The sequence below is a fragment of the Conger conger genome, chromosome 18, assembly GCF_963514075.1.
Source record: "Conger conger chromosome 18, fConCon1.1, whole genome shotgun sequence".
NCBI lineage: Eukaryota > Metazoa > Chordata > Actinopteri > Anguilliformes > Congridae > Conger > Conger conger.
In genome coordinates, this window is record NC_083777.1 from 5,614,170 (window position 1) to 5,637,836 (window position 23,667).

The 23,667-nt window shown below is 46.7% G+C and overlaps 2 protein-coding genes across 3 annotated transcripts; both read left to right on the top strand.

The window, feature by feature from the left end:
* mrps6 (mitochondrial ribosomal protein S6) lies at positions 1–833 on the top strand. Its single transcript, XM_061228302.1, has 2 exons — positions 1–529; positions 729–833. Exon 1 carries the CDS (start codon positions 164–166, stop codon positions 527–529), a length of 366 nt encoding a protein of 121 aa, XP_061084286.1. The 5' UTR covers positions 1–163; the 3' UTR covers positions 729–833.
* A 3,619-nt stretch (positions 834–4,452) lies between these two features.
* psap (prosaposin) lies at positions 4,453–20,941 on the top strand. 2 transcript variants are annotated; one of them, XM_061227553.1, is made up of 14 exons: positions 4,453–4,614; positions 11,493–11,626; positions 11,906–11,980; positions 12,665–12,790; positions 13,748–13,966; positions 14,405–14,548; positions 15,868–15,924; positions 16,780–16,944; positions 17,350–17,442; positions 18,104–18,287; positions 18,687–18,850; positions 19,681–19,761; positions 20,351–20,464; positions 20,749–20,941. In XM_061227553.1, exons 1-14 carry the CDS (start codon positions 4,584–4,586, stop codon positions 20,782–20,784), a joined length of 1,623 nt encoding a protein of 540 aa, XP_061083537.1. In that variant the 5' UTR covers positions 4,453–4,583; the 3' UTR covers positions 20,785–20,941. The 2 variants fall into 2 exon arrangements, with proteins under 2 accessions (XP_061083537.1, XP_061083538.1); XM_061227554.1 differs by having other exon boundaries at positions 17,353–17,442.
* Positions 20,942–23,667: the final 2,726 nt, after the last annotated feature.

Here is a 23,667-nt window from a genome sequence, read left to right on the forward strand (position 1 = left end):
TTCACAACAAGAAGAAGACGACCTTCTCTATGTCACAAAATGGCCGATTTCGTTAGCGTGCTGTGAACGGAGTTGGGGTGTTCAAAGAATAAACAACCCATGCACGTTTATTTCGAGGTCTGTTACATTCGCGCGTAAGGTTTATACAGCGGTCTGTTCAAACATGCCTAGATACGAGTTATCCCTGATCCTAAAAGCGATGCAGAGACCAGAGACGGCTGCGACTTTGCGACGCACGATCGAGACTTTGATCGAGCGGGGCGCTGTGGTGCGCGGTCTGGAGAGCCTGGGCGAGAGAACGCTGCCCTACAAGATCTCCAAGCACAACTTTCGGCACACGCGTGGAGGATATTTCCTTGTGGATTTCCACGCCGCACCCAAAATCTTCCCTGCGTTTTTGAATCATTTGGAACGCGATGTGGACGTGGTGCGACAAACCGTTTTAAAGAAGGAGATTCCGATAACGCCGAGTAATTGTTGCGGCCCCCCTCCCGCACAGACCAAGGATATCACAACCCAACCAGAATGAGTGAGTGAGAGGAATTGCTTGCGTTGTATTTCATTCTCATTAAGTTTTTTCTTTTTTTTCTTTTCTCTCTCCCTTCTCTATATGTAGGCTATGTAAGCACACACGTGTTTTATTTCATGTCAGTTGGCTGCCTGTTTGTTGTTGTCATTATACACATTGGCTGATCTAACTGCATATATATTATGTCCATCTTTTCCAGATCCACGACAGACCGACCAGTCAGACTGTCCTCTTCGATGACTTTCTCTTTGTCGTGTGCTTTCTGTAAATATGTTCTGAAAATAAACACCTTTTGTAAATATGAGTAGATCGAGTAAATCAATGATTGATTTGAACGTACAAACACTAAGCCTGGTAATCAAGAAAGTGTGCACAAATTTCCAGCTCAAAACTAATGAGGATTTGAAAATTTTATTTAAGAATGTGAAAATCCGTCAGCGATTCTGCTAGATTTTAGTTCTCATCGAGACAAGAAAATAGCGACTTTATTTATTTATTTATTTTTTTCTCATTTGGACCGGCGGTTCCCGAGATATGGGCTTTTGATTTTTTTTTCAAATCAGAAGGCCAGAAGAAACAAAATAATTCTGAGGTGTAGAATACAATGGTCATCTTGTTTTTATTATAGAATCAAAGACAATTCAGGGAGTTCCACTTTTAGATTTTTCTAGAGGGGTCAAGGTCAAAGTATGATGTGAGCAAAGTCTGCCAAATGAATTTCAAATAATGTCTAAATGTGAACTCCATCCTTACAATGCTGTGGCCTTTATTTTAGAAGTACAAAATGGTTGTTGGCATGTACCCTCATTGTTAGTGAGAGAAATAGAAAATATATGTAGTCTAATGACCTGGAAGCAGTATGTTCCAGGAATTGTTGATGATTTCCGACGTGTGATGCATTTATATCCTCTGACTGTTATGTGCTATATATCACCAATTATAAAACTTCTTTTGATGTGGCCATGCAGTAAACAAACCCATAAAATGATATGTATACAAGGCAAGTCTTGAGCTTGAAAAATGTAAAATCCAACATGTGCCAAATACCGTACTTTATTAATGTTTCAATGGAAACAACCAAAATCATAACAATCATTTAATAAAAAATAAATTTCAACAAAATCAAGGTTTCAGAATTATTGGCACCCTTCACCTAGTACTTAGTGCAACCACCTCTGGCAAGGATAACAGCATGGAGTCTCTTCCTGTAATTTTTGACAAGATTATGGAACACATTTGGAGGGATTTTGGACCATTCCTCTTTGCATATCCTTTCAAGATCCTTCACGTTCTTGGGTTTGTGCTTATCAGCTGACCTCTTCCACTCAGCCCACAGGTTTTCGATTGGATTGAGGTCTGGTGACTGAGATGGCCATTGCAGAACGTTGATTTTGTTGTCACGGAACCATTTCTGTGTGGATCTTGAGGTGTGTTTTGGGTCATTGTCTTGTTGGAAAGTCCACCTACGACCAAGTCCCAGGCAGAGGGAACCAGATTTTCAGCCAGAATTGCCTGATACTTGCTGGAATTCATTATGCCATCAATCCTAACCAGTGCCCCTGGACCTGTGGAATTAAAACAGCCCCAAAACATGACTGACCCACCACCATATTTCATTGTGGGTATGAGGTGCTTCTCCTTGTATGCATCTCTGTTCCTACGCCAAACATACCGATGCTGTATCTGACCAAAACGTTCAATTTTGGTCTCATCTGACCAGAGAACCTTGTTCCAGTCATAATGTAAATGACTTTTGGCAAACTCCAAGTGCTTTCTTCTGTGTCTTGTGATCAGAAAAGGCTTTCTTCTGGCAACTCTTTCAATGAGGCTGTGGTTATGGAGGTGGTGTCTGATGGTGCTTTTTGAAACCTGGTGACCCCAAGATGCCACCAAGGCCTGCAATTCTTTCACTGTGATCCTTGGGGATTTTGTAGCTTCTCACCATTCTCCTCAGTATCCTGGGGGGCAAGATGCAGTTGCGTCCTCTACCCATGAGATTTTCAACAGTTCCATATCTTTTGAACTTTTTTGTAATTGCTCTGACAGTGCTCAGTGGTATATTCAATCATTTGTGAATTTTCTTGTAGCCATTACCATGTTTATGAAGGTCTACGACCATCTGCCTCTTTTGAACTGCCAATTCTTTTGTTTTCTTCATGGTGTTGGATGACAAAGGGATATTGCATGTGTGTTACCTCATTTTTATACCCTAGTGAAACAGGAAGTGATGTAATCACTCAATACAGTTCCTTAACACATAGATAAACTTAAATAAGTGGAATTTAATACCTGGTTTAATTTTGGTAGGTGTTAGTTACAATAATCTTTAAGGGTGCCAATAATTGTGAAACATTGATTTGGAGGAAATTGATTTTTAATTCAATCAGTAAATTATTTTTGTTGGTTCCATTAAAACATTAATATAGCACAGTATTTATCACATGTTGGTATTTTGGTTTGTCTATAAATATATTGTTTAGAATTTTTTTGAGTATTGTTTGTTCATTTTCTGTCAGGGGTGCCAATAATTTTTGAGCCCACTGTATGTGACCATCTTGATTTTTTACCAACTACCACAGACCCTTGTTTTTGGTCTTGGGCAACCAACAGGTTTTTTAATTTACATGATCTATTTGACGGTCCTTCTTTAATCTATTTTAGTCAGTTATCTGAGAAATACCATATTCAGAAACAAGGTTTTTTTTCTGTTATTTACAGATAAGTGGGTATGTTAGAAAAGAAACTCCACATCTCAGATCAAAGTTCCTCATGGATAGAGAGAGACAGGATTTTCCTCACAGTCAGACAATTCTATTCGCTCTTTATACAGCATGCTCAGAGTCTATGGCACTAAAAGTGGCACTCTGCCTGAAGGGGATATGGGTAAAGGAACTGTACGTGCAGTTTTCATATGAAGAATGGAACGATGCCTGGCAGAATGTGAGAACCTTGTGTGTCTGTAATGGAGTCAAAGTAACTCAATTTAAAATTCTTCACAGGGCTCATATGCTGTATCTCCTTCCCAACAACTTTGGATATCAAATGACTGTATTACTGATAAATGTAAGGGGACATTTTATAACATGCTGGCATTCTGTGCAAGAAAATTAATTATTTTTCACTGGTTTATAGCTTAAGGTCTTATCTATAACACAATGGCAAGGTCAAATTGGAATATGTATCACTCCATTATTAAATATCTCTACTATCCTTGCCAGAGTTTTTGTGTAGTGTGGCCGTGTGTGCTGTCGTTAGTATACGATGTGGTGCCTGAGTCTCTCATATAGTCTTCTGTATGTTTGCGTTGTTTTTGACTAGTCTTTATATGTACTAATATGAAAAAAACGTTCTGCTCACAAATATTTCACGAGTAAAATATATCTGGTAAGTAACACGGAAGAAGGAAGTTACATGAACACGATTTGTCATTTAATCTGGTTCCTTGTATGATCACATGCGCTACGGAGCCTTAGTCTCACTCTGATTACTCTCGAACATATGCAGTTTGAACTTTCATGCAGTTTCTGAAACGGCAGTGAACCAAATGTAGTCACAGCATCTGCTGCCCACTTTACCTAAATTCAGTTAAAAAGACGTGGACCTTACAAATTGTCAAGAACATTTCCGTATGGCCATAACTGTTCTATCATTTCTCATTAATTGCTGACATTCGATTTCCATTTCGTACAATATAATCACTGTTCTAATACTTTTTAAATCCGTACACTTGCTTCATAGATAATATCAGTCTTAAATTACTTAAAAATGCTAAACTAACTAGCGCATGTTTTTTACGGAATTGACTGTCTTTACCTTGAAAGGGAAAGCATGCCCCCTTCCCGTCAGTAGAGGGAGTAAGTTTGTCACACTGGTCGGTTCAAAAGATTTTTTGCTTTGCCTCACACTTCTATGCTCCAAAATCACCTGACATCAAGGGTACGCTATAAGAGTCAGCTGATGAGTGGCTCTGCATTGCAGTACCAGAGAATAGACAGTGTGTACAACCAGCATCTAATAAACGAAGACGGGTCTAGAGCGACGAAACGACGGAGCCATGATTTTTCTCACGCTCTTAATTTCCACAGGTAATGTCGCGCAGATGTACGCATAACGATCTAATTTTCTGCGTGAATTGTGCTAAAATGGCAGATGTTTCATTTAAAAAAAATAAACCTCCGATACATGCCGCTGTAGCCGGAAAGAATGCTTCGTAAACAAGTCACGAGCTGCCATTGTTGTTAGCTAGCCAGTTAGCATTACGATGGTGCGGAAACTGCTTGTCATGTGTTTATACGTTTATTAAGATTAATGATGGCAGATTTTTATTATGTGAATGGATTGTAAATTATAATTCCTCTCTAGCTAATACAATTGTATAGTGTTAATGTCTAGTTCGCACGTATCCGTTGAATCGAAGTGGCCTAACTAGATGGCTTGCTACATCTATACATACATAGCGTTAGCAACCGTGTTGCAATTCTAACGTCATTGAAAATGTGCCAATTCGTCAGTAAAACTAAAAGCTCGACGAAGCAACCTTTCGGAAGGCTTTTCTAACTTTTAGGCAATTCAACCGTTTTAAGTGCTTAAGTTTGAAGTGCTTTAGCTCTTGTGCGCCTTAATCGGCCGAAGTTAAGCACCTTTTTTTTGTATTGTCATTTTGTGCTCTCGCCGCTTTCTAAGATTTGGCTGAGTTATCAAGCGTTTAACTAGCACTAGCTGGTCCGCTTGAGCAGCTGACTAGCAGCGTATTGTCTTTAGCTATCATTTTAGCCGAAGGATTGATGTAATCAGTTTTTTAAAAATGAAATCTGTGCCTGCCACACCCGAACTCATCAGTACACTGTCGGGGTCCCTTTCGTGGCCAATGCTTGTTTGCCAATGTAAAATGGTTAATGTGGGAAGTAGTTCGCGTTACACAACCGTATGTACAACCCGTCACCTAATTGACTTTTTTCTTTTTTTTTTCTCCCCAATTATGAAGTTACCATGCAGTCTTGTATTATTTCACTTTGTTTTTATGATCCCATGTAGTGGCAGGAAACGACGTAATGAATACACTCAGAAGCCTGCTTGTGTAGGCCTATATTTATCCCTGCTGGCCTAAATTCTTAAATGGGTAACGACATACTAGTTATTTATCATTGTAGACGTGCATGCATTTTCATATTCGCAAGGACGCTCGTTTAAAAAAAATAAAAATAAAAAAATAGACCGATGAAATAGATATGCTGTATAACTTTGAACCGCAAAACGTATACGCAGTACCTAACGACCTCCCCTGTGTACCTGTAACGGTATTTTACATATTTTGCATGATGAATAACCAGCCCATTTAAGTCATTCTTGGCTAAAGACTCGTTTGCGTGCCTGTGTGTTTATGGGCATTCTTTCTTTCAGAACGTGAATAATGATTAGTTTGAATATGTCTGTGATGCAAAATGACACATGGGAAGTAAACTGTTTGACCTGTTGCAAGTTGCATGTAGTTATGCCTGTTAAGTATGTAGTTGATCCTGGAAATTCCTTGGAATTATCTTGCCATTTGTCTTGAATGTCGCTGTTGATTTCATCTGTATTGCCAGCAGTCTTGTGCCTCTGGCAATAAAAAAAAAAAAAAGAATCATAATTGGCCTAATGAGATCCAAGTAGGTCTGCGTAAGGGCTTATGTGAGATGCCCTAATATAAAATTATGTAATATGACCACAATTTACGTGATTAATTATTATGACTCCCAGTGAGCGAGATTGTCAGCTCACGCTAAGACATTAGGCCAGAGGTATTGTTTAAAAGCTGACCTGTATCACTGATTGGTTTAAATGCATGATTGTGTTCTGTGGCGTCTGTCACATTTGCTAGTAGATAAACCAAGGAGTGTGTTTGCGTATGGCAGGTGTGAGTTTTTTAAATTGTATATTTCGCTCATGCTTGATCAGTTTACCAGATCAGCAAATGAGCCTGGTAATTCATAGCAGCTATTCTCGATCTTACTGTTGGTGTTCAAACAGGCGCAGGTTGTACTTGACACTCCAGCCTTCTGCTTTGCTCACATTGCTGTGCTGGTGGTGGTCTGTGTTGAGCATAGTCAAACTTTAACAAGACGCCCTGGCCTTGTCGCTCGGTGGTGGCGGGTGTGAATCCCATATGGGCCTTATGCTTTATCCTTGAGCAGCTCACCTGGTGCCTGTTCAATAAAACCCCAAACATCAGCGTAAATAACGGGCAATTAACAAATGGAAATTGTGCCAGTATGCTATGGACAGAATGGTTGTGTTTTTCAGCGGGAGAAATCGAGTCCCAAGTTTGGAGGTCCGTCGTTTAGGGCCATCCTGACTGGGTGGTTTTGAATCCTTTTGTGAGTTTCCCCCTGCTTCTTTCTGTTACTTACTCGGTTCTTCTCAGCAGACCACATGCCCTTTAGCTGAATGATACCTGGTTTTTGGTGATGCTCACTTCCTGTTTCTTGCCGTTTGTTTTTAATTACACAGCAATGCTCTGGAATGGCTGTTAAGTGATCTGGCTGTGTTGTGGCTGAGCTATGTTATGCCCTGTACTTATTGAACTGCAAACGCATGCTATGAGCAGGACTGGGGCTATTAGTACTCAAGTCATACTTTGCCCTGGTTTTGTATGCAAGAATTTGAGCCACAGAATGGTGTGGACACTGGACCTTTACACACAGCTGAAGTGGGGAACGGGAACAGGTGGTTTCACACTTGTGACCAGGGGAATTAAACTGGGCCCGGAACGCACAAATGACCTGTTCTTGTATGTGGTGTGGGATAATTCAAATCCAAATATGCTAATTAGCTTCAGCCGCACAGTTGAGAAGGCAACAAAAGCACTTACTGCAGAGGGGCATGTTCTTTGAGCCAGACTAGTGTACACACTCGGGGAAATGGATAACTTTTGACTGGTTTATGGAATGCCTGTCTTATCTTTACTTCCCTGGCTGGCTCCCATTTTGTGACTCTTTCCTTGTTCTGTGCAGAATTGGGTCAACAATCAGGTTCTCTTTAGTTTAAAAAAAAAAAAAAAAAAAAAGGTTATTAATGAGTCTGGTTCTGGTACTGGAACTTTATTCTGGTCCTGTTCAAGTCCTGGGGCGCAGTTTGGATCTTTCAGGTGTTTTGCCTGTGTGTTTGTTCACTGAAACTGTTTGGTTTCATTCCTGAGGTGTGTACGACAGAGTGGTTTGGCCCGGTTAGTCAGCTATGTAGCTTGGGCTAGGTGCTTCTGCCAGAGGCTAATTATTCACCTTTTCTGAATCATTATCAAAGGGCACTTGTGATATAACGTTCTATGCTTCAGGCCACAAATGCAGGGGCTGTGCAGGGAAGGTTCAGCCTGTATCTGATGGTGAAACTTGCTTATTTAAATTCCACTTTGACTGTGTAGTGGAGGAGTAGCTCATTTGCTTGGTTTTGGTTTCTTGTTCTCTTCTGCGTGGATACATGGGCTTTCAGGAAACCTTCACTGGTTGAATGCACTGCTGGCATGTTCTGAACACTGCGTCTGTTTAGCCTTACCTGCCTGGCTTAGTTCCAGCAGCTCAGATGAACCGCCATCTTGGTCTCTGAGGGACAGGCTGGCTGGTAGTTTAGGGTTTTTTTTGTTTCCGCTGCGGTCGCAGGACGCCTGTAAATACAACGATCGGGCAGATGCAGGACTGGTTGGAACAGGGCCATAACTGCTCCCCTGAAGGTGGGCCCCAGGCTGTAGTGCTGGTGCTGAATGACCCATTTACTGGCAGGGTTCAGACACACCTGTGGGTCCTTTTACTGGTTTGTTGTGATGGGCGCGAGTCGCATGGGTACAGCTGTGGAAGCTGACCGCAGCGTGCCTTCGACTCTTTCATTTCCTTGTTTTAAAATGCGAGCAGGACGGTGGGATCTCCCTGTTCCTGCCGGCCTGGGAGCTCATGGCCATTTTATTCCCAAAGTCCTCCAGTTTCCTGTGTCCTAATGCATCTTCTGTGCTGGTAAGTTGTGACTTGCTGAAAGGCTTTGTCTTGCTCTGATTCAGTGCCATGTGATGGTGACTCACCCAGGGTTTTTTATTTTTTATTTTTCCTCCGACCCCCTCCCATGCTGTGCCATTTCTCCAATGAGTTCCAGCTGAAGGAGCAGGGGTAAGACTGAAGTCTTAAAAAAAAATGTCCCAATGCTTACTGTCCTCTTCTGTCAGCGTGCTGTTCCCAGTGGTAACGGATGCATTTTAATTTAATGAAAACATGGCAGTTTTATTATTTTTATTTATTTTTTGGGGGGTTCTTGTTTTGTTTTTTTGGACTTTGTTCTGAAGCAGCTGTGCCCCGTGTGACCTAGGTCTTGTGACGTTCTCCTATCATATCTGCTCCTCACTGCTCACCCCACCCCACAGAAAAGCAAGACTGGGTCCTTGCAGTACAGCTGAGACCGGCGGGAATATGTTGCATAACCCCCCGTTGGGCAATCTCCGTTCTTAGGCTGGTCATGTGATGAGTTGTGTAAAAATGCTCTTGCCTTTGGAAGTACGAGTGATAGGGGGGTGTGTGGTTTCGGTCTTGAGGGAGCACTTGTGGAGAAGGGGTGGCGGCGGGGGCAGGGTGGGGGGGGGGGTGTGGGGTTTGTCTGGTCTTTAGTTCAGCAGTAGTATTCTCGCTGACTCCGCTAAAAGCCGAGGTGAACAGCAGGAACTCTGGGGAGTTTCTGCCTCGTGAGCTTGACTAGCCTCCAGCAGGTGACTAAGCAGACCCTGTTCAGCATTTTGTGCTTTTGTTGTGTCATTAGTCCTCTACCCTAATCACCCCTGGCCCCTTTGGAGCATTAGCAGATGGCACAATCAGTTTTCTGCACACCAGCCCACACCCACAAGCGCTTGTTGCTTTAGACTGGTGCTTTTCAGGAAGTGACAAGGCCACTTCCTGTCACCCGGTGTCTGTCTGTCACCCACAGTGTGCCTCTGCTGTTTCCTGCTGCCTGCAGGTAAGGGCGGTGCGGGGCAGTCGAGCCTCCACACAAGCATCCTGTCAGGAGCGTGACCCAACACTTCACACTGCAAACGCCTCCCTCACCCTGGTAGAGGTTTCAGTGCACTTTCTTCAGTTGCAGTTATGTTTTGCTTTTTGAACGTGAAACTGCCTTCGTTACTCTGACAACAATAACTGTCAGCCTGTCCTTGACTCTCAGCTGATCAAGCCTTGTGCTACCCCGTGACTCGACACCCCTCCATAAAGTTTACAATCGCCGACTTTCAAAACACCAGTTACCTGAGGATTTATGTGCGGTCATGTCTGTAGCCGGGCAACTAGTTGATGGAGGGGATTGACTGGAAACACTGTTTGCTGATGTTTGACTTGTGACTTGTTGGGCTGTCGCTCTGTCACTGCAGAGTGCCCGTTTCCAGAGCAAAAAGGTGTCATTCTTCCTGGTGGCTGCAGCCTCTGCATTTTAATTGTCCATTTACAATACTTTGACATTAAAGTCACTGCCCCTGGTGTCTGGTGCCAAACATCTTAATCAGACCAGGAGATGCCATTCTCACTGAGACTTTGTCCTCTTAGAAGGAGCTGCATATTCTGAAGATTAAAAATTGAATAAGAACTGAACTGGACCTTGAGTAGGTTGGGCTAGGTCAGTTTCGTTATGGCTGTAGATGGGGAACTTGTAGTTCTCCGCTTCCCCACAGGTTGTGCCTTGTGTTTTTCGGTTCCTGCATCTTTGAACAAAGCCCACGGACCCTTCTGGAACTTGTTCAGTGCAAGTTTGAGGGGTTTATTTTGTGCCATAGCTAATAAGATTGAGCAGGTCAGAGAAGGAGAGCAAACCGGATTTGTGTGGGGATTTAGCAGTTGGACATGTGGATGGGTGAGGGGTCTCGCCCCCTGCCCGCCCCCTCCAGCTATTTGTGCCGTTCTTCGTCAGTGTGCAATGAGTCATGTTTAAGCCTGCTGGTGACATTTTTGTTGCATGGGGACTTGCTTACCACTCTGAAAGCTGATTTGCTTTCGCTAATGTTGTTGACAAAATGGTCTTCAGCTCTCAATCAGCCCGGCGTGACCACTGGCCCGTGTTGCCCCGGGCATATCCTGTGATTGGCCTTCAGCACAGCTGGGCCGTGTTAACTCTTCCGTGTGTTGGGACTGTCTGTTCTTGTTTAGTCTATTGCTTGTGGGGAGATGACCTTGTGCCTGGTGTTGGGCTGCTGATGGCAGTCCAGCCCCATGTGACCCTGCTGTCACTCAGACCCGTGTGCGCTGCCTTTCAGCTCTGCTCGTGAACGGACCCGACCGGGTCCTGGCCCGCTGGTGCTGGGACAGTGTTCTCACTGGGCGCTGGATTCTGCCACCTTCCCTCTGGTAGAATCCAAATCCTCATTACGTCTCTCGTCTGGCCTGCCCACACTGTCTTGTGTTACTGGGGCACCTCTAGCATGTCTCCGGCGGTGTGTCTCCGGCGGTGTGTCTCCGGCAGATTGAAGACCATAAGACAGCACAATGGCTCTTCTGACCCTTTTATCATGTCCTTTCTTTTTTTATTTCCTTCTGGGGAAAATGCCCTAGGGTCAACACATTATGCCCCCTTGGCGATGAGTCATTGTGGTGCCATTTTCAGTCTAATGCTGATTCTCTACTTTGGTGAGTCACTCTGGTTAAGTGCCTGCTAAGTGACTGATGTAACTGCACAGCGATGCCTGATTTTTCTCCAGGTCTGCTGGGTGGCCTGTTGTGTAGTGGTTAAGATAAATGACTGGGACACGCAAGCTCGGTGGTTCGATCCCCGGTGTAGCCACAATAAGATCCGCACAGCCGTTGGGCCCCTGAGCAAGGCCCTTAACCCTGCATTGCTCCAGGAGAGGATTGTCTCCTGCTTAGTCTAATCAACTGTACGTCGCTCTGGATAAGAGCGTGTGCCAAATGGCATTAATGTAATGTAATGAGCCCAAACGGTGAACGGTGCCTTTTCCCTCTGCTTTCACCAGCTGTGGCGTCCCCCCTGCTGGGCAAGGAGCAGTGTGCCAAGGGCCCCTCCTACTGGTGCCAGAACATAAGGGCTGCGTCCACGTGCGGAGCCGTCGCCCACTGCCAGCAGAACGTCTGGAACAAGCCTCAGGAGGTGAGTGACGCTCGGCGATGAGTCCTGACGGCGACACACCGCGCTGGAAGATGTGGTCCTCCTCAGTCCATGCTGTGGAATTTAATTTTTGGCCATGGCTCTGGTTGCCTTAGAGCAAGATTTTATCACTTCAAAGTCAAGTGCCTCTGCTAGCTTGTTCTCAGAACGTCGCAGACAGGGTGCGGTGCAAATTACACCTTTTATTTTTACTCTTAATACGGTTTCGTTTCCCTTAAGCTATTTTGTAAATTTTACATCACTTCCTCTTCTATTACACAGAGGTCTGTACCATGTGACCTGTGCAAGGAGGTGCTGACTGTGGTGGAGCAGCTGCTGAAGGACAATGCCACTCAGGTGAGGGGGCTTATGGGTAAGGGGGCGGGGCTTGGGAGCAGCTGGCAGTGGGCGGGGGGGGTGAACCCAGGTGCTCCGCTGGACCTGTCCTGGGAGCGGTGTGGCATTCAGGGCCAGACAACGGCTGGCCCCCCTCATTCAGGAGAGGGACTCTAATGCAGAGGGGAAGTTGGTGCCCTTTGCTTGAGCCTTTGTGTTAATGTGGTTTATTGTCTGCTGCAGTTTCAGTTCTTTGATTTGTGTCCCCGCTCCTGGTGTTTCGGTTCCTGTAAACGTGGCCCAGCCTAGCGGTCTGTACAGCTGCTTCCTCGATTTCAGCTTCCTGTTTGTTCTGTCTAGTCAGATCAGATGTGTGCATATGTAGTAGAAAGGTGGTAAACGGGGTTTGGGGTTCACCCATGTTTTTGAAAGCATAACTTTTTGGGAACCGTTAAGACGGACCTGTCTCTTGGTTATGTTGGCTAGGAACGCCATTACTGGTGTGAGGGGGGAAAATGCACGTGACATTGTGTACCATCTGTGAAATGGGACTGATTTGGTGACCAGGAGTTATTTAAAAAAAATAATAAAAAAATAAAATAAAATAAAGACAAACGATTAATCTGAAAAAAGGGGAAATTAAATGATTAAAAAGTAGGGTTTGACTTCCTGCCAAATAAAGGCCTTGTCTCCCTGTCCCTCCAGACTGAGATCATGGGCTATTTGGAGAAGGCCTGCCAACTGATCCCAGAGCAGAGCTTTGCCGCCGAGTGCAAAGACATGGTGGACAGCTACTACCCCGTCCTGATGGACTTCGTCATTGGAGAGCTGGTGAGTGGATGGGGCCAGGGGAAACTGCACCCCCCTTTTTATGCATGCGTTTGGAGCCAGTAAGCGTTGCATACCTTCACAGTAACACGTCGGCTAGGAAAACCTTAAGCCGGTGTGTATAATTCTTTTAGACCTTTTTATTTCTCTCTGCATATATTATCGGTGAAGCAAGGGGGATCCAGTTAAAATTGGATGTCCGTGGTTCTGAATGAATGCATTTGAGAGCAGTGTCCCAGTTTTGGCGTGCCGTAATGAGACTCCCACTGTGTGGGGGGTGGGGTGGGTTGGCTTCCACAGTAGCCGGACGGTCTCCGATCTTCCGGTCGCTCGTGTGTGTGTGTGAGGTTCTGAGCTTGGCCTTATTAAACCCGAAGCGGTCTCTTATCAGGAGCCAGCTCCACGTTCCATCTGTCCGCCAGGACAGAGGGGTGCCTGTAACGGAGCGCTCTGTCTGGGCCGCGTGGAGCCTGATGGGTGCAGGGAGAAAGCCTCTTTGTCCGGCTCCCTCCGAGTCTGCTGTGTTCTACAGATGCAGTAAACTCACTCCCCGGCCTTTAAGAGACTTTTCAGTCTTGGTAAATAAACAATTCTCCACAATAACTGGCCAATATAAGCACAAACCTAATTTTTGTCTTTCCCCCTGCTTGCCAAGGGAGGACAAAGGGCGCCCTTTTTGTTTCAAATTCAGTTTTTGATCAGTGACTCGGCACCCCTGGATTTTACGCAGCTTTTCGTTCTCTACATGGCACCTCCTGAGGCTATCGCCAGAAATTTAGAACCTACTTTATGCCCAGCGGTAGTACTGAATCCCGGGTGTGAATCTGACTTAATTTGCGGTTCTAGCCCGTTCGGGTCCAGGTGAGCCTTTGTGCCGTTGAGGTGAAGACTGCTGAAAGCAGTAATGGATGTAAACGGTGAGTGTGACGGTCTTTCTCCCCACCCCTCTCCTCTTCTCAGGATGACCCCAACATGGTGTGTTCGGCTCTGGGGCTCTGCGTCTCCCAGCAGAAGGCCCTCGGATTGGCCCAGCTCCTGTCCAATGAGATCCCTCAGGTGGACCTGGCCCAGAGTGCCTCTCCCTTCCTCCTCAATGTCCCACAGCTGCTCTACCCTCAACTGTTCCCCAAACAGGAAGCTCCTAAGGAGGAGGCCCCCAAACAGGAAGCCCCCAAACAGGTGAGGGGCCTGATATGTCCTCTAGTGGTACTATGAAGCACTGTCAAGTTGTGTTATTGGATTTATTGAAATATTGTTTAAAGAAGGGCCTTTGCCTGTGACTGCCCTCAGGACCTGTTTTTCTAAACCTATTTGACAGGATGGCTAATTGGATTGGATTGAATCTGTAAATTGGGTTTTTCCAAAACCAGATAAATTACATTCTGATCCTGTGGGTTGGTATTTGTTGACCCAATCCTACATTTAATCGTAAAGGGGCAGATCTCCCCAAAAAAACAATTAAGCCCTTACTCGCTCAAAGTAGTCTCTGTCCATCGCGAGTTTAGCTGAACATTTTTGCTGGGGAGAAATGGGGAATGTTTTTGAATAAAGAAGAATGTTCTTCTCTAAGGTTGTGCTGTGCTTCAGGTGACCGTTAAACTCTGTGTGTCGTTCCAGGAGGACGATGCCGTGTGCAAGAACTGCGTGCAGTTCATCGACTCCGTGCAGGCCGAGGCCCGGGCCAACGCCTCCTTCATCAACGCCCTCATCGGCCGGCTCATGCAGCAGTGCGAGCTCCTGGGGCCCGGCATATCTGACATGGTGAGGGTGAGGGTGAGGGTGTGGGGCTCCTGGCATGTCTGACATGGTGAGGGTGAGGGTGAGGGTCTGCTGGCATATCTGACATGGTGAGGGTGAGGGGCTCCTGGCATATCTGACATGGTGAGGGTGAGGGTGAGGGTGAGGGGCTCCTGGCATGTCTGACATGGTGAGGGTGAGGGGCTCCTGGCATGTCTGACATGGTGAGGGTGAGGGGCTCCTGGCATGTCTGACATGGTGAGGGTGAGGGTGAGGGTCTGCTGGCATATCTGACATGGTGAGGGTGAGGGGCTCCTGGCATATCTGACATGGTGAGAGTGAGGGTGAGGGTGAGGGGCTCCTGGCATGTCTGACATGGTGAGGGTGAGGGGCTCCTGGCATGTCTGACATGGTGAGGGTGAGGGGCTCCTGGCATGTCTGACATGGTGAGGGTGAGGGTGAGGGTCTGCTGGCATATCTGACATGGTGAGGGTGAGGGGCTCCTGGCATATCTGACATGGTGAGAGTGAGGGTGAGGGTGAGGGGCTCCTGGCATGTCTGACATGGTGAGGGTGAGGGGCTCCTGGCATGTCTGACATGGTGAGGGTGAGGGGCTCCTGGCATGTCTGACATGGTGAGGGTGAGGGTGAGGGTCTGCTGGCATATCTGACATGGTGAGGGTGAGGGGCTCCTGGCATATCTGACATGGTGAGAGTGAGGGTGAGGGTGAGGGGCTCCTGGCATGTCTGACATGGTGAGGGTGAGGGGCTCCTGGCATGTCTGACATGGTGAGGGTGAGGGGCTCCTGGCATGTCTGACATGGTGAGGGTGAGGGGCTCCTGGCATGTCTGACATGGTGAGGGTGAGGGCGAGGGGCTCCTGGCATGTCTGACATGGTGAGGGTGAGGGCGAGGGGCTCCTGGCATGTCTGACATGGTGAGGGTGAGGGGCTCCTGGCATGTCTGACATGGTGAGAGTGAGGGCGAGGGGCTCCTGGCATGTCTGACATGGTGAGGGTGAGGGCGAGGGGCTCCTGGCATGTCTGACATGGTGAGGGTGAGGGGCTCCTGACATGGTGAGGGTGAGGGGCTCCTGGCATGTCTGACATGGTGAGGGTGAGGGTCTCCTGGCATGTCTGACATGGGAGGGTGAGGGTGAGGGGCTCCTGGCATGTCTGACGTGGTGAGGGTGAGGGCGAGGGGCTCCTGGCATGTCTGACATGGTGAGGGTGAAGCTCGTGGCATGTCTGACATGAGGAGAGGGAGGGGGCTGGGGTGGCTGAGGCATTGTCCATGCAGGTGGTGTGACCCTCTAACGTAACTGTGCCCTCTCCTGTGTTCCAGTGCAAGCAGTATGTGTCGCAGTACGCCGACCTGGTCTTCCTGCAGCTGATGTCCATGGTGAGTACCGGAGGATGATGGGAGAGGTAGAGCAGTGGGGTTTTCTGCATTTGGGGCGCTGGCAGTTTCACACGAGGGCTGGCTTGGTTAGTCCTGCACCTGCTACAGTGGCAGCTCGGTTTGTGGGGAGTGAGAACCCTTTTTATTTTCTTCCTCATTCCCCCCCCCTCCCTTTTTTTTATTTTTACTGCCGTTATGCTCTGCCCATTCAGATGTCATTGGCTCCCTGTCAGCTGTCATCCATTTCTAATGGCTTTTTTTTTTTTGTATTCTTTCTTTCCGCCCACTTTTTCGCCCTCCTCCTGTCCTCTTTGGGTTGCGTTCTCTGGGCCGCAGGACCAGGTAGGTGCTGTGATCTGGGCCCGCTTTAGTCTCTCGCCCTAACTTCCTGCTCTGCTGCTGTGTTTGGCTGCTCACCCCTGTTGCGCCGTTGGTGTGGCTAATCATGTAGTTCAAGCGTTGATACTCACCTAGTACTCCTGATGCTAGACTGTGGAGGGGAAGGGGGGTGTCATGAAGTTTTGTCTCAAGCGGATTTATTTAGTTTGCTTTAAGTCATTTCTATAGGTTTTTGTTCATTTTCGGGGGGGAGGTTGCATGTATCTGGCAGGGGAGAGGGGGAGATGTGGGTCCTTGCATGGCTCCATTCCTCAGGGTCTCTTGGGGGGTGTGTGTGTGTGTGTGTGTGTGTGTGTGTGTGTGTGTGTGTGTGTGTGTGTGTTTGCATGCGTGTCAACTCCAACGGCTGCTATACGGCATGCTAATAATCTGTGCGTGTGATTTTATTTAAATCTCTTCGTTTTTTTTGTGGACCAGTACCTCCGCTGACTACCCCTCCCCTCTTGGTCCCTGTAGAAAGCCCAGGACATCTGCGCTGGTGCTGGCTTCTGCCCGGCTGCCCGTCACTCTGTCCCCATGGAGACGCTGGTGGCAGCCAAGATCCTCCCAGCAGCCAAGATCCTCGTGGGAGAGCTGAGACAGCCGGCAGCAGTGAAACCCGTTGAGCTCAAACCCGCCAAGGTAACCAGCGCTGGATACCCGGCCCCTCACCCGCCCTTTTGGTGCTCGCTCGCTCCTGGGGTTAAATGCTTCTCTGAATAAAGGCAATGGGGAAATATGGTTTCTAATGATGTGAGATCAGATTTCATCTCCTTCATGAGACCTGAAATGAGCAGCATTTTACCCCTTTCCCAAGTCATTTGATGAATACTAACTGAGCATATTATGCAACATATTATATAAAACAAGGTTGTCCATCTTGTCATCTGTCAGAGATTTTGTCTAAAAATCCAAGTTTCACTGCACTGTGATATTCTTTTGGTATTGATATTCGGGTACCAAAGCTGGTATTGGTATCAGTCAATTTTGGAATGGGAAACAACATTTGTGCTTGGCTCCGTTTCTGATGCACTGATCCCCCACCAGAAGATAGTGCAGCTCCAGGACTCTCCCGGGTGTACCATCTGTGAGCTCGTCATGAAGAACCTGGAGGACATGCTGCAGGATAAGACCAGTGAGGTAGGACTACACTACCCCCCCCCCCCCTCGTCCCTCTGACCTCCAACAATCCACCTGTGCGGTTCACGGCAGCCATGTTTATTTTCTGCTGAATGGTCTTTGAGCACCACCTAGTGGTTCCTGTTAGTTTTTCAGGCTGAAGTCCGGAGGCTTCAATGCGGATGCACATTGGGGTGAAAATCATTGTCCTTTCACCACTGAGACACCAGGAAAATAGTGAAATCAGATTTTACAACAAGAACTGAATTTGTTCAGCTTTTTTTAGACCCAGAAGGTGACCCAGATCAGACCGCAGCTATGAAGGGGAAGTTTGAGTGAGTGTAGCTCCATGTCATTTGCCGGAATAATTCAGTTCCGAATAATTCAGACGTATGCAGACTTCAGTCTTGGTCCAGCTTTAGTTCATGAGCATGTAGAGAAGTGCAAGCGTGCATAGTTCTCTGAAGCCAAAAATCGTCCCGTCTTTATACCTGGGCAGACAGAGGTAGAACACACACAGCACTCCTGCCCTGTATTCTTCTGGGGAAGGGAGCTTAGAGGATGACGCTCTTCCAAACAGAAAGGGGCTCCCAAGGGCAATGAACCCATCGTTTAGGTAATATCATTATTCATCCCAGTTTTCTGAACGCAATCCACACTCCTCCACACCTTGCCTGCTCAGGAGGAGGTGATCCACGCGGTGGAGAAGGTGTGCTCACTGCTGCCCAGCAAGCTGGAGGCCCAGTGTAAGGACCTGGTGGAGGCCTACGGCGAGGCCATCATCGACCTGCTGGTGCAGGAGGCCGACCCCAAGACCGTGTGCTCCGTCCTGGGGCTGTGCCGGGACGCTGGCCGCTCCTTCATCCGTGAGTCCCCTTCACATGCTCCTCCTTGAGTCCCCTTCCCCTGTTCCTTCTCGAGTCCCCTTCCCCTGTTCCTTAAACCCCCTTCCCCTGGTGCTCAATCCACAACGCTCTGCTCCTCCTCGAGTTCCCTGTTCCTTAACCCCCCCCCCCCCCCCCCTTCTCCTGCTCCTGCTCCTCTTCCTCGAGTCCCCCCCCCTCCCCGTTCATTCGTCGTTTTTTTAACACCTTGTGTCTCGTCCTCCTGGCCCCAACCCAATGGAGGACACGAGGATTCAATAAGAGGACTGAAGAATATTGAGCAAATGAGTCGTCGTTCAGCCGATAGTCAGTTCGTACCGGTTCCCGGCGTGTGGCTTTGAGAGAGCCTGTCTCATGACTGTACCGCTTGCCCCTCCCCAGCCCTGATGAGCCAGGCCAAGTTGCAGCAGGGTGGGTTCTGCGAGGTGTGCCAGATGATGGTGCGCTACGTCGACGGGATCCTGGAGCAGAACGCCACGGAGGCGCAGATCGAGGATGCCGTGAAGAAGGTCTGCAACTTCCTGCCGCCCTCGGTCAGCACGGAGGTGAGCTGCCGCTCGAACGTCGCCCGTGGGTGTTCGCTGTGCTCTTTAAACGTACCATGGGTAATTTCAGACTTCTAACGGCCAATAGAGGAATTAAATCAACAAATGCGCTCAAAACCACAACACTGTTTATCCCTCCCCCTTCTCTGAAACACGCTGACGTTGAAACGCCATTGGCTGTGGCAATTGGAACCCATTTTCAACCAATGAGCTTGTCTTGTATACTGACATGTTGACTTAATTGTTACAAGACCATTGTAAATTCCTTCCTGTCATTGCAAAAGGCTGACTGACATGTTGACTCGCCCTCTGCCTGTGTTTTATAGTCCTTAAATTTGGGTTTCAAAGTGTACATTTGTCGAGCTGTCGCTCTCAAAACATTGTACAGCTGTACCACAATTCAAGAGTTCATCGGTTGAAAATTCGTTCTAACTGCCGCAGCCAATGGCATGGGGGCTTGTTCTGATTGTTTGTGTAGCTGCCCAAATTGCACTCCAGAAAAGCGATCACTGAAACTCCGTATCGTATTGGTTATTATCCAAGCGAAGAATCAATATCTAGTTATAAAACGTGTTGTGGTTTGAGGTTGTTGCAATTCCTCTCGACCGTTTGACATGAGTCTGAAATGACCTATTGTATCTTCAAGTGCAAAATTGACGGTCAGACTTGCTCTTGTGTCCCCCATATGAAACATTTTGCTGTGGTCTAGTCTACGAGTGAACCAGTCTTGGTGTAAATGGCCCATCCCCTCATTTGCCCGCCCACAGCTCTCACAATCCCAGCGATTGGCTGGTTGCATGACTGACTGCCCCGTGTCCCTCTCTCTGCAGTGTGAGCAGCTGGTCGCGCAGTACGAGCCACTCCTAGTGCAGCTCCTGATCCAGGTCATGGACCCAGACTTCGTCTGTGAGGTGAGTAGTCACGGCTTTTACGTGACGACACGCGTGTTCAACGTCAGGCAGCCCCAACGAGCAGCCAGTCACTGCTGGTACTGCTGCCAGGATCTGAGCAAGTGAACCCCATCAGTTCCAAGCAGTCTGGGTTTTAAAAATTTTTTTATTCCTGTTCCATTTATTTCTTTCTGTAGTATTATTTGGACCTGTGTCACCTCCCCAAAAGCAGTAAAGTTAACCTTTTCAGCCAGCTCGGTATATACTGCGTTCAGCGCTGATGAGTTAAATTGTCTCAGTCGTGGGATGTGAATGTTGTATAAAATGTAAAACTGGCCTGGAGGTTTGTGCTTGGTGTTGACCGGACCAGATTGAGGCAGCAGGTGTAGTATGATGGTTGGGGAACAGGGCTTGTGACCTGAAGACAGGCTCAGTACCCAGGGAGGACACTGTTGTACCGCTGAGCCAAGTACCCTCTATATTGTATTGCATATCAAGTGAAAGAGTTTTGATGAGCTATAATTGTCTAAGTGGCAGTAAAGTAAAGCAGATTTGGTGTGGTGTGGGCAGAAAGTGGGATGGTTTGTGACAGTTTGCCCCCCCCCTGCAGAAATTGGGGGCCTGTCCTGAGGCCAAAGCTGTCGCCAAACTCCTGGGGACAGAGGAGTGCACCTGGGGACCGGGCTTCTGGTGCAAGAACATGGACACAGCCTCGCGCTGCAATGTGAGTCCCTGCCGTCTCTCCACACACCTGGCCATCATCTGTGCATTCTGACCCAACCTACTGCGTCATGACAATATTCTTCCAATACTCACATTTAGCTATGGGCATTGGGTAATGGGTCTCAATTTCACATGGGTCACTGCTTGCGTCTTTAGTGAATGACCAGTGTAAGCTCTCGCGCATTCATAAGTGTAGTTTTTATTTAAAATGGATGAGTTGTTTGCTCGGTGCTGCCCTCCTGTGGAGAGGCAGAGCGGATGTGACGGTTGTCTCCTGGGTTCCAGGCTGTGGAGCACTGCAGGCGCCATGTGTGGAACTAGGAGGAAGAGGAGGAGGAAGACCACGGTCTGACCTGAGGAAATTAGGGAGAACTTCTGTAGTGCTGCTTCCTTTCCGGTTTTAAAATTCGGTCCCTTTTTTTTATTTTTATTTTTATAAATAAAAGCCAAGAACCGCAATTTAACGGTCTTTAACAAGTAGGGTCTATTATTATTTTTATTTTGTTCGGGTTGAAGATGGAGAGGTTTGTTTTCGTTTTATTACTGCTTTGGTGCAGAGTGGTAATGCTCTTCTGAACTGGATATTCGTTGGTTTTGCAGCTTGTCATTCACCGTTCAGTGTAGGTACATGATTCAAAAGTTGTAATGCATTTTAAATGCAAGTCAAGCCAGAACCTCTGGGGGCCAATAGTGATGGGAAAGGGTCAATTGGGCATAATTCACACAGGCAGCCTCTGGATGCCAAAATGAGCCCTGCCTCCTTCCATCTCTAAGTGATGGACCTGCTAGGCCAGAGTGGATATAGGTGTTTATTTTTAATAACATGAAGCCTGACCCTAATTTGCGTAAATCTGTTTTTGTAGTAACAAAAGATGATTTTTGTGTTTTGTTTTAAAAAGGGTGTGAAACACTGAGAAGCATGTTCGTCTATCACTTTCTTCACTGGCCTGTTAACTCGTTTTTCATCTCTAATGAAATGGAACTTGTGCTCAATCGGCTTCACTGTACGCGCCTGAGAGATTGTCAGGCGAGTCTCTTGGGGAGGGAAGAGGGGGGGTGGGGGGAGGGGTGTGATTTTTAATGGAATTGAAATAAAGAACTTCTAAATCCAATTGAGCTTGTGTGTTACTTGGGCCAGGGGCTTTGTTTTATATTTTGAGAATTTGAAAGATGCTCTTATCCAGTGACTGGAGGTTATACTGCTGGATGGGTATATCACAAAGCAGGGCGACGGTGTTAGATGGGTAAGTTCATGGAGTAGAACCCAGAACTGTGGTTTTTACTTTAGTCCATATTCTTTTTAACATTGAATTTTATCTAATTTTGTGATATACAGTCGTGTTTAAAAAAATAGCAGTACAATATCAGTAACCTGATGAACCACTGATTAGTAGTGAGATTTCTACATGGCAAATAATTTACTTGTAGATGTAGTAGTGTAACAGAAAAACAAGACCCAATTGTCATGACATACACGCTGCTTGTTCTGAGAAAAAATGGCATGTGCAGAATCAGTTAAAATTTTCCAAAGAACACATCAATTGGCCCAGAGAAATATTGTAACATTCTGTGGACTGATGAGTGAAATTGTTCTTTTCGGGTCTAGTGGTCGTTGACCGTACGTCAGACGACCTCCGGGTACTGAATTCAAGCCACAGTACACTGAAGGCAGTGAAGCATGGTGGCGCAAAAATCATGGTATGGGGGATGTTTTTCATACGACGGTGTTAGGTTTGTATGCCAGGGATCGTGGATCAGTTTGAATAAATCAAAATACTTCAAGAGATTGTTGCCATATGCCGAAGAGGAAATGCCCCTGAAATGGGTGTTTCAACAAGACAACGACCCCAAACACACGAGTAAGCAAGGAACATCTTGGTTCCAGACAAAAAGTATTGAGGTAATGGAGTGGCCATTGAAAACTTGTGGGGTGACATTAAAAATGTAGTTTCTGAAGCGAAATCCAAACATTCACAGGAACTGTGGAATGTAGTTTGTTCATCCTGGGCTGAAATACTGTTTCTAGGTGTCAGAGGTTGGTTGACTTGATGCAACGCAGATGCGCAGCAGCTATCAAAAACAATGGTTATGCAACAAAATATTATTTCAGTAATTTAAAGTGAAGATAAATCTTGAAAAATGTCTTCAGTTTATACAGTAATGTTTGAAGAGAAAAATGTTGACTGCCATTTTTTTTTTTTTTAAACCAATTAATATTACTTTTCTTTGCTTCCTGTAAAAGAATAATGCAGACTTGATGACATTTGTTAATGCTTTGATTCAGAATTGAATGTGTAATGTTTCCACTACATTTGAAATATGGAACTAATATGGAGCTATTAAAAAAATAGTTGCACTTTATTCCCTTTTTTTACTGCACTGCTGTAAAGAAAAAAGTGCGGTGTCTTCCCTGGGACTCAAACCCGTGACCTTACCCATGAGCCCAGCTCTACCCACGATGCTCCACTCCTGGCCTGGACCTGCAGGTGGAGCACACGCCTGTTTCACAGTGGAGATGATGTGCATCAGTGCATGAGGGGTCAGGGAGGCCTGTTCGGTCCGATCGTTGGCTGTTTAAAGTCATGACGGGATAGTTGGTCATCCTGCTAGTTTGGTATAGCGCACAATGGTGAACACACGCATCCGCTGAAATGTGCTTTTCTTTTTTCTGTAGCCTGTTTACTAGAGTTACTGAGCTGGAGGACTTTACTAAATAAAGCAGACATTATTAAAAAAAAATATACAGGCCCAAGTCCAACAAGTTTGTTCTGGGAAAAGGCCACCAAATTAGTTTTTCATTCCTCCATCTTTCACTGTCTTTCTCCTCTGCTTTGAGAGGCTGAAGCATAGAGAGGAATAAAAGTTATCAGACACCCATCAGGCAAACTAATCACAAAGGGACAATCAAGTGCAGGGCGACCAAAACCTCTGACCCAAACGGGTAAAGTATCCATTTTAAAAACACCGTTCCCATGTTCTTCACCGGTCTGCACTATCGGGCTACAGGGCCGCTGTTATGAATTGTACCCAGTGGCCTGGTCAGAAGAATGCCCCGTGCATCCAAGACAGGCCGTGATGTCATCCCGTTTGAAGCGCATCACTTCCTGCCCGTCTGTGGGGGGGAGTGAGGGGGACCGTGGAGCTGGACCAGGGCCTGGTTCAGCAGTCCCGCCCCTGCGTCCGCCCCGCAGTCCCCTCTTTATG